The sequence below is a fragment of the Phocoena sinus genome, chromosome 11, assembly GCF_008692025.1.
Source record: "Phocoena sinus isolate mPhoSin1 chromosome 11, mPhoSin1.pri, whole genome shotgun sequence".
In the NCBI taxonomy this organism is placed as follows: domain Eukaryota; kingdom Metazoa; phylum Chordata; class Mammalia; order Artiodactyla; family Phocoenidae; genus Phocoena; species Phocoena sinus.
In genome coordinates, this window is record NC_045773.1 from 60,834,737 (window position 1) to 60,852,361 (window position 17,625).

The 17,625-nt window shown below is 32.4% G+C and overlaps 1 protein-coding gene across 1 annotated transcript in view; it reads left to right on the forward strand.

Annotated features, from left to right (window-relative positions):
* COL21A1 (collagen type XXI alpha 1 chain) overlaps window positions 1–17,625 on the forward strand; it is a 127,539-nt gene that overhangs the window by 56,284 nt on the left and 53,630 nt on the right. The window contains 4 exon segments of the mRNA XM_032648979.1: window positions 4,103–4,156; window positions 4,674–4,727; window positions 5,293–5,346; window positions 5,471–5,524. Of these exon segments, the coding sequence (XP_032504870.1) occupies window positions 4,103–4,156; window positions 4,674–4,727; window positions 5,293–5,346; window positions 5,471–5,524 (216 nt within the window).

Below are 17,625 nucleotides of genomic sequence, written 5' to 3' on the forward strand. Positions count from 1 at the left end.
TTGAAAATTCAAAAAGGCTTCATGAAAGAAATTGTAAACCGAAGGTTAAACATAGATACAGACTTATAGGGGCTGTTCTTACCCAGTTTAAGAAGCCTCTAACTTAGGGAGGCTGTGGTTCCTTACTGTACTCTGTGTGTGTGTGTGTGTGTGTGTGTGTGCGTGTGTGCGTGCGCGTGTGCGTGTGTGTGTATTATCAACAAGACTGTATGAACATCTTTGTATATATTTCTTAGTAACTTTTTCTGAGTATATCCAAGGAAAATTTCCCAGAAGTGGAACTGAGAATCAAAGTGTTAAGTTCATAATTAAATTTTGAGGCAAATTGCCTATTTACCTTCCAGAAAGTGTGTATTCCCCCAACAAGTGTGTGAAATATCTTTCTTCACACCCTTATCAGCACTGAATTTCATTAAATTTCTGATTTTCATCAATATATGTTAAAAATGGTACTGGTTTGATTTGCAATCCTTTATTAGTGAATAAGGTATAAAGTACCTGTCATATGATTTTTGGAAATATTGTTGCTTCTCTGTAATTTGCTTTTTATTTATATCCTTTATTTTTTCCTACTGGGCTGTTCATCTTTTTAAAAATTGATTTTTATGTGCATGTCATAAATTGTGTGAAAATATTTTTTTCTGGCTTATGTGTTTTGATTTGGGTTTTGGAATTTTAGACATACAGAAATTTTAACTATTTATATATATATATATATATATATATATATATATATAAATATATATATATATATAAAGTGTTACTTCTTTTCTCCTATGTTTGTATCTGTATAGAAAGGTTCAACATTCTAACATTTTGAATATAATTACTCCTCCTTTGAGTTTTGGAATTTTTATTATTTTGTATTTTAATCTTAAAATTTTTGATATTTGGAGTAAAGTTAGATGAGTATTCATATTTTCCCCTTTCCTCTCCTAAAAGGATAGCCAGTTGCTAAACAGTATTTTTGAAATTTCACTTTTTTTCTCATTTATTTGAAAAACCATCATTATCACTAAATTTCCATTCTCATTTGGGTCTGCTGTTTTTGGCTTTCCCTTCTGTTCCATTTACCTGTCTATATCTTCTCCACTGCCAGTTTTAATTATTGTCACTTCATAATATGATTTAATACTGGCAGGCCTAGTTCTTCCTTATTATTCTTTATGATCAAAATTTTCTTGGCTATTCTTACATGTTTATTTTTGCAGATAAAGCTCAGTATCTTTTCTTCAAATTTTTTTGGGAATTCCTATTTATGTTTTAATTAGGATTCCTTTGAATTTATGGATTAGTTTTAGAAGCACTGACAATTTCAATACTGAATTTTCCTATTCAAGATTATGATTTATCTTTCTTTTTATTTCAAACTTAAAACTCAATGGAATAATATTAAAATTTTATTTTTTATTGGTTCTCAACATTACCTAAGTTTATAGGTAGGAATTTTTATCTCTTTTGGTCCTGTTATAAGTGTAACTTTTACTTTAATCTATTTTTATATTGCTTATTGTTTATACATATAAAAACTATTTTGTATATTAATTTTTAAGACAGCAATTAACTGATATCTCATACTAATTATTTCAGGGTATTAGGTATGTTGGCATATTAGACATGTGATCATAAATAAAGATAATTTGTTTTCTTCCTTCTAGGCTTTACCTCTCTTATTTTTATATTTTGTCTAAACTCATAGGCTAGTCAAAACTGGCTAGAAAAACATTAAAAATAGTGGTAATACTGGGCAACATTGTTTTTAAATTTCAAACAGTCACAATCTCTTTTAGTCCAGGTTTGTGGCTCTTTTGGAAGAATAATTCTCTCAACAGCAAAATACATATTTGTAATTTTGTATCTTTGACTTTTGATTCCAGCCAGTAACATCATCCACAGTCCTGTTTTAGTCATGGCCCTTTCTACATTAATTAGTGATTAATAATTAATAATTTCTTTTTCTTGAGCCACTATGTCCATCTTGAGAGAATGTTTTGGACCCACCTTAACTGATTTAGAGAATTGAGAATGGTGTTTATGGCCACACTCTTGACTGGTCCTTTGACTGAACTTCTTTTAAAGGCCTTCTCCAGTTTCATTATTTACCTGTCAGAGATGAGAAAAAAAAGGTGTATCCTCCCAATCCCAGTATTTGGGGACTTGGTCTATGCCTTCTAACTATGACTTGCAAACTGGCCGATTCTTTTCTGAGCTCATCTCTTTTATAGTTACCTTGTCAAATACAGCCAACACTAATTGATTCATGATACCAACATTCTTTTTTTCTCAGTTCTTTAGCTATGTTTATTGGATGTATTATTTGCCTTTGCAGTTTATTAAAAGCAAAGTTTTTTAAAATCAATTGTTCACCACTGCATTCCATGAATCATTGTATTTCCAACCTCCAAAAATTATTTTTCACTGCCCACTACCTAGTCCCAAAGCCATTGCCAAATGTATTTTTTAATGTTATTGTTTGGCAGCCTCTTTTTTCCTAGTATACCAAATTTTATATTAATTAACTTAGGCTAAGTTTTACTGCAGTAACTGATGATCCAATGGCTCAATGGCCAACACAAGAGCATTTTTTTGTCTTTCATGTTACGTGCCTATTGTAGATAGATGTTGGCTAAAATTTACCACTTATTTGCTACCCATTACTTTTAAACCTTGGACACAACTTGACTGAGTATATTGTGTTTGGGTCACACTTTCTTGTGTTTTGTATTTTGTAGGTATTGCCTTAGTATTCCCCAAGCATTTTGCTAAATTTCTCTGCCCCTCCCCCGTTTCATTGCTGTATGTTAACATGGATGCTGTGCCTTTTATTTTACTTAAAAATCTTGCTTATGACTATGTGGGTAGCTTTGTCCAGATTATATATTTTTTTGTTTCCAATGTGGGTTAATGCTCCTGGTCTTTTCAGTTCATCTGAGATGAGTTTATCTTATCTCCAGGAAAATAAAGTTTGAAGATGGTGTCTTCTATAAACTGTAGCCAGAGAAGGGAAGTCTCAGCTGGGACTTGGTTCATCCTTAAAGGGAATCCTGCTTTGCCCCTTTCTTCTGTACTTTTATTAAGTACTCACTGCCCAGCTAAGTTCCATCTTATCAAGGTGTATCTTAGTCTACCTGGCCTTCAACTGCTCATCTCAATTCAGCCTGAGTTAGCGCAGGTGGTTCTTTCACCATTAATTTATTGGATAGTGCTGGAAACTGAAAATGGAGTAGTAATGTTGCCTTTGAAGGGTTCTATACCTTGAATAACTGTGTCACTCTTTAAAACATGTGGATAAATAACCCTCATTAAATTAAGATTTCTAAGAATTACATCCATCATAAATAACTGGTCACATCCTCTTCTCTCCCTACCAGACAAGCTAAGAAGATCATGAATTGTTTGTAGGTAATGTCTTAATTTGCCTAAATAAAAGTGAACTGACCCAAATCTTGCTGTGCCAGCCATTGGGCTTCTCTTAACTGTGTCTTGACAAGATTTTTGAATCTAAGGCAATAGCACCCAGTATGTCCCACAGAAATAAGTCTTAAAACGATGTCCACTAAATATCAAGCTGTTGTGATTTTCTCTGTCTCTCTTCCTTTGGAGAGATGGCCTTTCCTCTTCATAAACTCATCTGGATAGATACCTACTATGAACAATTTCCTAAATCAGCAATTGGAAGAAAATTCCACAGAATCCTAGAGTATTTTGAGGCCTTCAGCTCAGGGTTTGTCCTCACTGAGCTGGGACCTCAGAAGATGGCTCTCTCCACAGAGTCTTGGCAATTGATCATTTCTGTTAACTCCTAGGCCTTGCCACTGTAAGAGCCTAAATATTTTTAGAATAGGTGGCTACTCTCTAAGGGTGGAGTCAGCATTGCTGATGAGATTCCCCTGGCCCCAAATACTTTCCTTCTCTGATTATAAATGAAACCCTGATAAATGAGGATTGGTCTTTCATAGGGATAGGGTTTTAATGTAGATGTGCACTGAACAGTTTGCAGATTTATTTCCAATGAATTTTGACAAGAATGAGATGGAAGAATATATGTTGATTTTTTTTAGACTGAAATGTGTTTTCTTTAATTAATTTGTTTTATTTTCAGGGTGACCGTGGACTTCCTGGTTTTCCTGGGCTTCATGGAATGCCAGGATCAAAGGTTGAAGAAATCTGTTCTTCTTAAAATTAAGCAATACCATATTTTATTTCAAATTGAAAGTACTTTATGTTATAAATGGGTTATAAATAAGTGTTGATATATAAATTAAAGTATATTAAAGTAAATGACTGGGTTAAGATTAATAATCATAGTTTACATAAAGCTTTTGTAAATTTCCTTTAAAATTTTCAGCCATAAATCTTATAGTATTTAAAAATTGATGAGTAGTTTTCATTATATAGAAATTCTCTTAACTATAAACCTTTTACTATAAGGCCCTGTTATAGTAACAAATGCCCTGATTTTTCCTTGCTTTTGGTTATAAAGCCTGGGAAATAGGATTTTTTTAAACAAACTTTAAATAATTTATTTCTATTTTATTTTGATGTGGGCATATTAAACTCTGTTGTTTATAATTGGAATTGTTTTTTGTTTAATATATAAGCAAAATATTAATTTTAGAGAAATTAAAATATTAATTTCTCTAAAATTCAGGATTTATATTTTTATCTTTTAGGGTGAAATGGGTCCCAAGGGAGATAAAGGATCACCTGGATTTTATGGCAAAAAGGGAAGTATAGATCCCAAAACAAAGTATCCATATTGAACTTTCAATACAATGGAAATAGAAAATTTGAATTTCAGTCCCAGCCCACTGTTGTAGCAATTAGCTTTGTTCACCTTTCTCAGGGGATTTATCCAGAATAATGGAAAAATAACTGTTGACTGTTATGCATAGTATTCTATAAGAATACTTTGTGTTATTGAGCCTTCTGAACTTTAAAAATATTTACAGAGAGATTCCTTGGAAGTGATAGCTGTTTAACAGTGTCCATTGAGAATCCTATTTTTTCACATTGAAGGAAATGTTTAATCTCTTTATATTTAAGATGCTCATTGCTTTTTACTTTTGCCAAGTAGTGGTTTCTGTGTTTAGATGCTTGTAATTCTGCATCCATCTTATCCTCAATGTCATGTTGTGTCCTGGTAAAATAATGCTTTGCTGAAAGCTGCAGGGTCAACGCAAGCTGTGGTTCTATGAATTCTGTCACTCCATAAGGAAGTTAGCTTACTTTCCTATTTAAGTTCGAGTTGGAATTTTAACTCCAGGGTTAAAATTTTTATTTTTAATACAGGGTGCAAAAGGTGAAAAGGGGAATGCTGGTTTTCCTGGCCTTCCTGGACGTGCTGTGAGTTTGACAGAAAAAGTTCTTAAGTATTTTACTTTAAATAAAATGTAACCTCTACTATCTTCTTTTAAAAAGAAAAATTAGTGCAAAAAATATATTAAAATACTTGTATTTATTTTTTCAGGGAGAACCAGGAAGACATGGAAAGGATGGATTAATGGGTAGCCCTGGTTACAAGGTATTTACAAAAAAAAAAAAGATTTCTGTAACTTGTGAGTGAATATGAGAAAAATGTACAGATATTAGACTTTTTTAATGTATGACATTGGTATAAAATGAATGAACTAAAAGTTGTTTTAGTGTAATTTTAAAATGATTCTAAATTTATTTTGAGTCTATCATGAATTCTTCTGTGTTGGAAATAAAATCCCAGGATATTAGAAGGTTGAGCTTCTTTGATGAGCCATTCAGATGGGTTTGTTTGGTGGATTAGAGGCAGAAGTACTTAGCTGTGTCTCCCAAGGGATTACATTCTTTTTCAGAGAGTAGGGACAGAACCCTTAACCCTAACAATTTCAACTTTAACCCTGACAACTTGTGTGGTGTGAATATGGGAGAATTAGAGCAAGAAGAACAGCAAAAGTGCCAATTACTCACCAGTCCTGAAAAAACTCAAAGGCACATGCCCTTACAATGGTGGGTTAACATCATCTTATTCTTACATAAAGAAACTTTTCTGGGTCAATTATCAAATAGAAACAGGCTTTCTATAGTGTGGCTTATTAAATAAAAAGACATCAGGTAGGTATATGTATTCAAGTCAGTGTATCTAGAATGAGCCAACAATCCACATCATTGTCCTATTGTACGTTGTTTTGTTTTTGTTTTTTTTGATCCCTAAGGAGAGAATTTGTGTAAATCCATCAACCACCGAGACCACTTGATCAAGCATTGGATTTAGAGATGTCATCATTTTTCCTAATGGTCAGCACTTTGAAGGCCAAACTTGCTAAGAAATTCAGTCCAAATTTTCTTGGTCTATAGATGTTTTCCCTTTCTTTGGAAACATTGTCCATTTTTTCACTTAAAGGTTATGAAAGTTCTCCAAATATCAATGATTCCTTAAAGATTATAGATAGTACTTCCTGAATGTAAAATATGGGGGCCCATTTTCAAGAGCTTAGTCATGTGTTGTTGTTAATTATGTTTCACTGGTTTTGTATTTTATTTCCCATTTTTTTGTTGATTAAACAGATATTTATTGATATTTATTAGGTGCTGGACATATAGAAGAAAGCAAACTCTCATGGAGCTTATAATATAGTTTCTCTATGTTAGAGAACACAGATTCTTCTCCTTACCTGCAGATTAGGGATTCATCTAATTTAATTTTTCTTTGTCTTCTGTTGTCAAAAGGCCCTGTGCCCCAAGAAATGAGATTATACATTTTTTGGGGTGGTAGAGTTTAGAGAATAGAAGCGAGTTGGAGTTCCACCTCTCAATGACTTTTTCTAACTAGCTGTATGTCGTATGTCAAATTCTTTGACCTTCAGTTTTCTCCATTTCAAAAATGGAGTAAATGTTACCTACTTAGAATGGTATGGTAGAGACAGAGTAAGATAAAGGAATAAGTGTTCAATAAGGAATTCGTTTACTGCCTATTTTTTGATTTGAACATAGACTTAAGGTGCCTTTTTGAGCTTTTTTTAAAAAAACACTTTATTGAGGTATGATTGACATACAAAAACCTGTACATATTTAATGTAGGAATTTTGGTTAGTTTGTATGTAAGTATATGCAGTGAGCCATTACTGCAATCAATGCCATAAACGTATCTGTCACCTCCAAAAATTTCCTTCCTCCCTCTTATTATTATTATTATATTAAAAAAAATAAATTTATTTATTTATTTATTTTTGGCTGCGTTGGGTCTTTGTTGCTGTGTGTGGGCTCCCTCTAGTTGCGTCGAGTGGGGGCTACTCTTCGTTGCGGTGCACTGGCTTCTCAATGCGGTAGCTTCTCTTGTCGTGGAGCATGGGCTCTAGGTGTGCAGGCTTCAGTAGTTGTGGCACGTGGGCTCAGTAGTTGTGGCTCATGGGCTCTAGAGCGCAGGCTCAGCAGTTGTGGCACACGGGCTTAGTTGCTCTGCTGCATGTGGGATCTTCCCGGATCAGGGCTTGAACCCGTGTCCCCTGTGTTGGCAGGCGGATTCTTAACCACTGTGCCACCAGGGATGCCTTCTCCATGTCTTTTCATGACTTGATAGCTCATTTCTTCTTAGTACTGAATAATATTCTTATCTGGATAGTCCACAGTTTATATTTCCTTTTTGGAATCTTTGGATAATGAATCATACCTAATTTTCTCTGACCGTATTAAAATCTATTTTCTTCCTCCCACCCAGATTTTTGTTTTGGAATTTTTCAGTCCTACAGAAAATTGAACCTCATAAATATATGAACATTTATTTCTATAATTTTTTTTGTTGAGCCACTGGAAAGTAAATGAGACACCGTGCATTTCTCTCCTAAACACTTTAGCTTATATCTCCTAAGAATACTTTAATTCCATCATGATGCCCAAGAGATTTAATATCAATACAACACTATTTTCTAATATAAGCCCATATTCAAGTTTTTCTTATTGTTTAAAAATTGTTCTAAATAGCTATTTTTTCACCTGATACAATCAAGATTTGTGCACTGCATTTGGTTGTGTATTCGTCAGGGTTGCTCCAGAGAAACAAAACTAATAGGATGTGTGTGTGTATTTACATTATTTGTAATGTATTTGTCAATATATAAATGTATATTTATATACCATATATATCAAAATAAATATTTATATTTTCATGTGTGTATATATATATATTTTTTATATATAGAGGGGTAAGGGGGTGTTGGTGAGGGAAAGGGTGAGGGACAGGGAGGGATGGGGATTGATTAATTGATTCATTCATTCAAAGGAATTGTCTCATGCAATTTTGGGGACTCTGCTTTCTGTCACTATAGTTTTACCATTCTCACAATGTCAATTAAATATAATCATACTGTATTTAGTTGTATGGATATATGACAGTTGGTTTCTTCATCTATCAGCTGATGAACATTTGAATTCCTATATTTGGCATTTATGAATAATGTTGATATGAATATTCTTACGCACATCTGAGTTGAACAAGTTTTCATTTCTCTTGGGTTGATACCTAGTAGAATTGCTGGATTGTATGGTTAGTGTATGCATATTTAACTTCCTAAGAAATTTCCTATTTTCCAAAGTGGTTTCATTCTTCTCTATTGCCATCAGCAATTCAAGAGAATTCCAGTTTTACCACAGCCTTCCAACACTTAATATTTTGTATTTTAGCTATTTTAGTTGGTACATAATGGCATCTCATGTGGTTTCAGTTTGCATTTTTCTGAAGACTGACAGTGTTGACATCTTTTTATGGGCTTGTTGGCCATTTGTATATCTTCTTTTGTGAATTATCTATTCAAAACACTTGACCATTTTAAAAAACTTTGGGTGGTCTGTCTTCTTATTGATGAATTGTAAGAGTTCTTTGTATATTCTGGATATTGGTCCTTTATCAGATATGTATTTGTGAATATTATCTCCTGACCTTTGGATTGCCTTTCTTTCTTAATGGTGTCTTTTGATGGGAAGAAGTTTTTACTCTGGATGAAGTCTAACTTCTTAAAATATTTTTTGGTTCATGCCTTTTGTGTTCTATTTAATCTTTACCTAACTTAGGGGCAGAGATTTTCTTGTATCTTTTCTTCTAAAAGAAAATATTTTCAAATTTTCTAAACACACATATAGAACATCATCTTAGCTTACAAATTTAGCTCTATGATCCATTTTGATGATTTTAATTTCTATGTATGGTGTGAGGTAAAAGTTAAGGTTCTTTTTTTTCCCCTTTTGGAGACCTGGTTTTTCCAGCACAAATTATTGAAGAGACTGTCATTTCCCATTGAATTACGTGAGCCTTTTTGCCAAGTATCAATTAATCAATATACGTGTGAACCTATTTTTGGACTCTTGGTTTTGTTCTACTCATCTATACCTCTATCGTTTTGTCAACAACACACTGTCTTGATTATCATAACTTTAAATTAAGTCTGGGAATCAGTTAGTATAAGCATCTAAATTTGTTTTACTTTTTAAAATTGTAATAGTCTAGGTCGATATAAATTTCATATAAGCTTTAGTATCAGCTTGAAAGTTTCTTACCAAAAACGCCTTCTGAAACTTGTTAAAGAAACTTTTTAGTGTGGAATACTTTTAGATTTACTGAAAAGTTGTAGATAAATAGTACAGAGACGTTTCCTTATACACCTTACCCAGTTTCTCCTGATGTTAACATCTTATATTACTATGATGCATTTGTCAAAAGTAAGAAATCAATATTGTCAAATTTCTGTAAATGGAACTCCATACTTTATTTGGATTTCATCAGTTTTGCCTCTAATGCCCTTTTGCAGTTCCAGGATCCAATCCAGGATATACCACATCGCATTTTTTTTTTTGTCGTGCCTCCTTAGTCTCCTCTAATCTGTGATGATCAGTCTTTTCTTACTTTTTATGACTTTGATAGTTTTGCAGGGTGTTAGGTTTTCTGTAGAATGTCACTCAATTTGGGTTTGTCTGATTAGACTGGAATTATTTTGGGAGTGGCAGAGAAGGATAACACAAAGGTCAGTGCCCTTCTCATCATATTAGAGAGTAAATACTATCCACATATCTGATCATTGGTATGTTAACCTTGGTCCCTTGGCTATGGTATTATCCATGTTCAGTTTACCCATGAACAACGTGGGGGTCAGGGCCACTGACCCTCCCCACAGTTGAAAATCCTAGTATAATTTAAAGTTGGCCCTCTGTATATGTGGTTCCTCTGTATCCATGGATCCGAATCCGTGGATTCAACCAACCAGGGATCACGCGGTACTATACTATTTATGGTTGGAAAAAAAACGCATATAAGTGGACCCCTGTAGTTCAAACCTGTGTTGTTCAAGGGCCAAATATATTTGTCACGTTTCTCCACTGTGAAGTTACTGCTTTTTCCTTTCCACATTCCATTTGGAATCGAGTCCACAAATCCAGCCCCTATTCAAGATGGGGAAGTATCAACACAGCATATCATTCCACTTATGTTGGTTTTCTTTTACCTCAGCAATGTTATGTGGTTTTCGGTGTACATGTCTTGTATGTCTTTTGTTAAATTAATACCCGAGTATTTTATTTTTTATACTCTTACGAATAGCTTATTTTTAATTTATTTTTGTTTGTTGCTAGCATATGAAAATACAATTTGTTTTGGCATATTGATCATATATCCTGCAATGTTGCTAAATCTGTTTATCAGTTCCTGCAACTTTCTTTATAAATTCCTTAGGCTTTTCTGCATAGATGATCATACTGTTTGCAAGTCAAGACAGTTTTCTTCTACTATACCAATTTATATTGATATGACTTTATTTTAATAGTTTTATTACACGGACCCAGCCCTCCAATACAATATTGAGTAGAAGTGGTGAGAATGTACTTTCTTGCCTTGGTTTCTGACAAGGTGGAGAACATTCAGTCTTTCAGCAGTGTTACTTGCTGGTTTTACATAGAAACCCTACATCAAGTTGAGGAAATTCCTTTTTGTTACTACTCTCTTGAGCGTTTTTTTCTTTTTAATTATGACTAGGTGTTGAAATTCATCAAAAACCTTGTTTACATTTATTGAGTTGATTATATTGTTTTCCTCCCTTATTTCCTTAATATGATGTATAACATTGATTTTTGTATGTTATGTCAAACTTGCATTATTGGGATAAACCCCAATTGTTCATCTTATATTATTAATCTTACATATTGTTGGATTCAATTTGGAAATATTTTTTTAAAAGACTTTTGTTTCTATGTTCATGAGATATATGGTCAGTAGTTTTCTTGTGATATTTTTGTACGGCTTTGATATCAAAATAATACTGTCTTCTATTTTCTGAAAGAATTTTTATAGAATTGGTATCATTTCTTCCTTATACGGTACAATTCATTAGTGAAGCCATTTGGACCTGGGCTTTGTGGGTGTGAGGAAGATTTTAATTACTAATTCAATTCCATTGCTAAATATTGGTCTATTTAGAGTTTCTCTTTCTTCTCAATTAAGTTTTGGTAATTTGTACCTTTCAAGGATATAGTCCATTTCATTCAATTTTCAAATTTGTTGCCATATTTTGTTTATAACGTTGCATTATTCTTGTCCTTTTGATGTAGGATTTGTAATGTCCTATCTTTCATTCCTGATATTATATATTTTGTAATAATGACTTATTATTGGTAGTTACAGTTGAAATCAAACACTACAGGGTTTTTCCTTCATCTGGGCCTGGTGCATTTTTGTTGAGTTTTTTCCTTGATAACTTCCTCTTATTCCTTACATGAAAATTTCTTGGCTTAAGCAATGATAATAAACTTCATATTCTTAGAAAATTAGCCATTCCATCCAGATTTTTCAAGTGATTTCTCAAATTATGCAAATTCCTCTCATGATTTTTTAAAAAGTTTTCTGTTTCAATGATTATTCTGTTGTTTCTTTGAATATTTATACTTTCCCTTTCTACTCTTTTTTGTGTGATTATTTAAGCTTTTGGTTTCTCTACTATGTTGGTTTTTATTTAAAGATCAAACATTGTAATTTAATTATTAACTTCATTGATATTTCCAGTTTTTTAAACTTGTTAATCTATATTCTTTCTTTTTTCTTATATTTTTTCTATATTTCATAATTGGGAATTAAATTTATTTATTATCATTCTTTCACTATTTTTTGCTCTTAGTATTTAAATTATAAATTTTTTTCTGATCATTACTCCAGTTATACCCCCTTGATTTTAATGTGTAATGTTTCCATTAATATTATTTTTTAGAATTTTTGCAAGTTTGGTTTTATGTTTGTTTTTCCAAGAGTTATTTAAAAGTTAAAAAAAAGTTTTTTTTAGGTTGAGAGGCATTTAATTTTGATTCTGTTATCAATTTCTGGTCTTCTTACACTGCCTCAGAGAATATTATTTGTATAATTTCTTCTTCATGGGATTTATTGAATTTTAGTCTTTGAACTATTATAACTATTATAACTACTATAACTAATTATTATAGCTATAATTTTAGTCTTTGAACTATAACTTAAAACTATCAGTTTTCAGGAGTGTTCCCTGTGCATATGAGAAGGTGAATCTCTATTTTGAGATGTGAAACTCAGTATCCATTCATTAGACCTATTTCACTAACTATCTTTTTGAGATCATCTGTATACTTAATTTCTGGTTTGTTTGACATACTTTAGACAGAGTGTGATTTGTTAGTGTCCCTCTTAGTGCATTTCTATCTACTTCTCCTTCCATCTTCCGTTTCATGACGGATTTTATGTTGTTTGTTGCATAGTTATTTGCAACTGTTATAACTTTATTTTGAATTGTGGCTTTAGCATTATAAAATGTCATTTTTGTCTCCTTTAATAATTTTTAGCTTGAATTCTGCCTTGTCTTTACCAGGGTTACATTCCTCCTTTCTGATTATTTGTATTGTTTGCAGAAACAATGCCCATCCTGCTGTTGTGTAGCTTTAAGCTTTTTGAATCACTTTGTTGTAGTTTTTTCTCTTCTATCAAGCATAGAATTGGTCTTTCCTTTCTAAAGCAATCTGAAATATTTTTATTATTGACTGATAGGATTGGTCTTAGGTCTGCATAATGATTATGTTATAATTTCATTATACTTACTATGTGCATTATGCTGTATTTACTATACTTCTTAATGTGATCTGTTATTTTTTCCTTTTATTTTCTTTGGGATTTAGGAAAATTTGTATATTTTTCTCAGTGGTCTTTTTTTTCTTGCAGTTTTATTGAGATAATTGACACAGCACTAAGTTTCATATTGTTAGATGTTTACCACAATGTTCGGTGAACATGCATCAACTCATATAGATACAAAAATATAGAAAAAAATTTTTTTCTTGTGATGAGAACTCTTGATCTACTCTCAACAACTTTCAAGTATACTATACAGCAGTGTTAACTACTAATGGTCTTTATACTAATACCTTTAGTAGTCTATAAAGAACACATTTTAGAGTTCCTTTATGCCCCTTTGCCTTACTTAGGCATATATAATTTGTTTTGTTACCTTTAAATGATACCCTATCATCTATGTGACAATTAATCAATTTATTCTATTTTCTTCTTAATTGTTTAATCATACTTTTACTTTGTCAGATCATATAATATTTATAAACTATTTTTCCACTCTTTCCTCACCTTTGTTTCAAATTTGCAATTAATATATTCAGTGTTCATCACCAGTCCCTTCACCAATATCCCATAGTCATCATTTGGGCTGGATGAAACTTCTCCTCTGGTATATTCCTTAGGAAGGGCTTGTGAATACAGTATTCTCTGAATTCTTATATTTTAACATGTTTTTCTATATTCTTGTTACTTTAAAAGCAGCCTGACTGTCACTATTTTGCCATTGCCATTATCCCTTTAAACCCTTATCTGCTGCTTTTTACTGCTTTTCTCTGAATTTCTTTGAAATGTTGCTTCACCGCTGTCCTGTATGTTTCTGAGACCAACGTAATTGTCTTTCCCTTGTAAGTGGCTATGTCTTTTTGTATGAAAGCCCACAGTGTTAAAAAAATACTTTATGTTTAAAGTTTAATAGTATAATTTGTCTCTCAGAATTAAGAATTTCACTTATCCCAAATCCTGTAGATTTGGATAAGTAGATTCAGGACTATTAATTCTGGACTATTCTCTTGGATTATAGTTTTAAATAGACATTCTATTACATTGTTTTTGTTTACATCTAAAGACTCCAATTATAGACATGTCAAGACTTCTTTGAATGTCTTCTACCACTATCACTTTCTGAATCTTTATATCCTTCTTAGATGGAAATATTAAGAGAGATAAAGGGAGAAAGTGACAATAATACAACAATATTAGGGGACTTTAACTCACCAATTGCATCAATGTAAGATCATTCAGACAGAAAATCAATAAAACAACACTGGTCTTAAAAGACACCATAAACCACTTATACGTAATAGATATCTATGGGACATTCCATCTAAAAACATCTGAATACACAGTGTTTTCAAGTGCACATGGAATGTTCTCTAAGGTAGATCACATGCTAGGCCACAAAGCAAATATCAACAAATTTAAGAGGATAGAAATTGCATCAAGCAATTTTTCTGTCCACAATAGTATGAAACGAAAAATCAATTACAGAAAGAAAATGAGAAAAACACAAACACAGAGAGACTAAACTTTCTACTAAAAAACCAACGGATCAATGAATAAATCAAAGAGAAAATCAGAAAATATTTACCTTGAGACAAATGAAAATGGAAACAAAACTTTCCAAAAGATATGGGATGCAACAAAAGCAGCTGAGAGGGAAATTCATAGCTATATAGGCCTTCCTCAATAAGCAAGAAAAATCTCAAATAAGCAACCTAATCTACCACCTAGAAGGATAAGAAAAAGAAGGACAAATAAAGCCCAAAGTCAGCAAAAAGAAGGAAATAAAAAAGATCAAGAGGAAACAAATAAAATAGAGAAAAAAAAAGAAGCAAGAAAGAGAAAATCCCAGAAAACATCAATGGAAACAAGATAAAGAAAACTGATAAATCTTTAGCCAGGCTCACCAACAAGGAGAGGATCCAAATAAAATAAGAAAGGAAAGGAGAAATAACAACTCACAGAGAGAGAAAACTCATAAGACAATACTATGAACAATTATACACCAATAAATTGGACAACGTAGAAGAAATGGATAAATTTCTAAAACGTACAGTCTCTCAAGACTGAGTCAGAAGAAGCAGATGATTTGAACAGACTGATCACTAGAAGTGTAATTGAATCTGTAATAAAAAAAAAAGAAACTTCCAGTAGACAAAAGCCTAGGACTGGATGACTTCCCTAGGGAATTTTGGCAAACATATACAGAAGAATTTATACCTATCCTTCTCAAACTATTCCAGAAATTTGAAGAGGAGGTAACACTCCCAAATTCATTCTATGAGGCCACCATTACCCTGATGCTAAAATCAGACAAAGTCACTGCAAAAAAAAAATTTACAGGCTAATATCTTTGATGAATGTAGATGCATATATCCTCAACAAAATATTAGTAAACTGTATTCAACAATACATAAAAATGATCATACACTGTGATCAAGTTGGATGTATTCCAGGGTCACAGGAAGCTTCAACATATACATATCATTCAATATAATACACCACCTTAACAAAAGGAAAGACAAAAATCATATGATCATCTCAATAGATGCAGAAAAAGCATTTGACAAAATTCAACATCCATTCATAATAAAAAACCCTCTCATCAACGTGAATATATAGGGAATATATCTCAACATAATAAAGGACATTTATGACAAACCCACAGCCAAAACAATACTAACAGTGAAAAGCTGAAAGCCTTCCTGCTAAAATCAGGAACAAGACAAGGATACCCACTCACACCACTTCTATTCAACATAGTATTGGAAGTCCTAGCCATAGCAATCAGAAAAAAAAAGAAAAGAAAAGAAATAAAAGGCATCCAAATTGGAAGGGAAGAAGTAAAACTCACTATTTCCAGATGACATGATACTATATAGAGAAAACCCACAAGTCTCCACCAAAAAGCTATTAGAACTAATAAATAAATTCAGTACAGTTGCAGGATTCAGGATTGATGCATAAAAAGTCTGTTGCTTTTCTGTGTACTAATAATGAACTAGCAGAAAGAGGAACCAAACAAAAATCCCATTTAAAGTTATACCAAACAGAATAAAATGCCTAGGACTAAACTTATCCAAGGAGGTGAAAGAACTATACTCCAAAAGCTATAAAACACTGATGAAAGAAATTGAAGATGACACAAAGAAATGGAAAGATATTCCATGTTCTTGGATTGGAAGTGTGAATATTGTTAAAATATCTATACTGCCCAAAGCAATCTGCAAGTATAATGCAATCGCTATCAAAATACCCATGAGATTTTCCACAGAAGTAGCACAAATAATCCTAAAATTTATATGGAACCACAAAGTTCCTTGAATTGCCAATATTACCTTGAGAAAAAAGAACAAAGCTGGAGGTATCACACTCCCTGACTTCAGACTACACTACAAAGTTACAGTAATCAAAACTGCATGGCACTGCCACAAAAACAGACATACCGATAAGTGGAACAGAACTGAGAGCCCATAAATAAACCCACACTCCTATAGTCAAAGGACTCAAGAATTTACAATGGAGAAAAGAGAGTCTCTTCAATAAATGGTGCTGGGATAACTAGACAGCTACATGTAAAGGAATATAATTAGACCACTCTCTAACACCATATACAAAATTAACTCAGAATGAATTAAAGACCTAAATGATATGATGTACAAGGGATACAAATGATATGATGTACAATGATATGTTGTACAACTATGTTGTACAAATATGTTGTACAAATGATATGTTGTACAAATATATCATATGATGTACAATGATATGTTGTACAAATGATATGATGTACAAGGGATAAATATCTCAAATATATAAACAGCTCATACAACTCAATATAAAAAAAAACCCAATTAAAAAATGGACAGAAGATCTGAATAGACATTTTTCCAAAGAAGACATACAGATGGACAGCAGGCACATGAAAAATGCTCAACATCACTGTTAGACTAATGCAGATCAAAATCACAATGAGATATCACCTCATATCTGTCAGAACGGCTATCATCAAAAAGAACATAAATAACAAATGTTGGAGAATATGTGGAGAAAAAGGAACACTTGTACACTGTTGGTGGGAATGTAAACTGATGCAGCTACTTTGGAAAACAGTATGGAGGCTTCTCAAAAAACTAAAAATAAAATTACCATGTGACCCAGCAGTTCCACTCCTGGGTATATATCTGAATAAGTTAAAACACTAATTCAAAAAGATATATGCACCCTGGTGTTCATAGCAGCACTATTTACAATAGCTAAGATATAGAAGCAACCCAAGTGTCCATCAACAGATGAATGGATAAAGAAGATGTGGTGTATATACACAATGGAATATTAGTCATAAAAAAGAATGAAATTCTGCCATTTGCAACAATGTAGATGGACCTAGAGTGTATTATGCTTAGGGAAATAAGGCAGAGGAAGACAAACAGTATATGTTATCACTTTTATGTGGAATCTAAAAAAAATAAAATAAAAGAATTTATATAACAAAACAGAAACAGACTCACAGACATAGAGAACAAACTAGT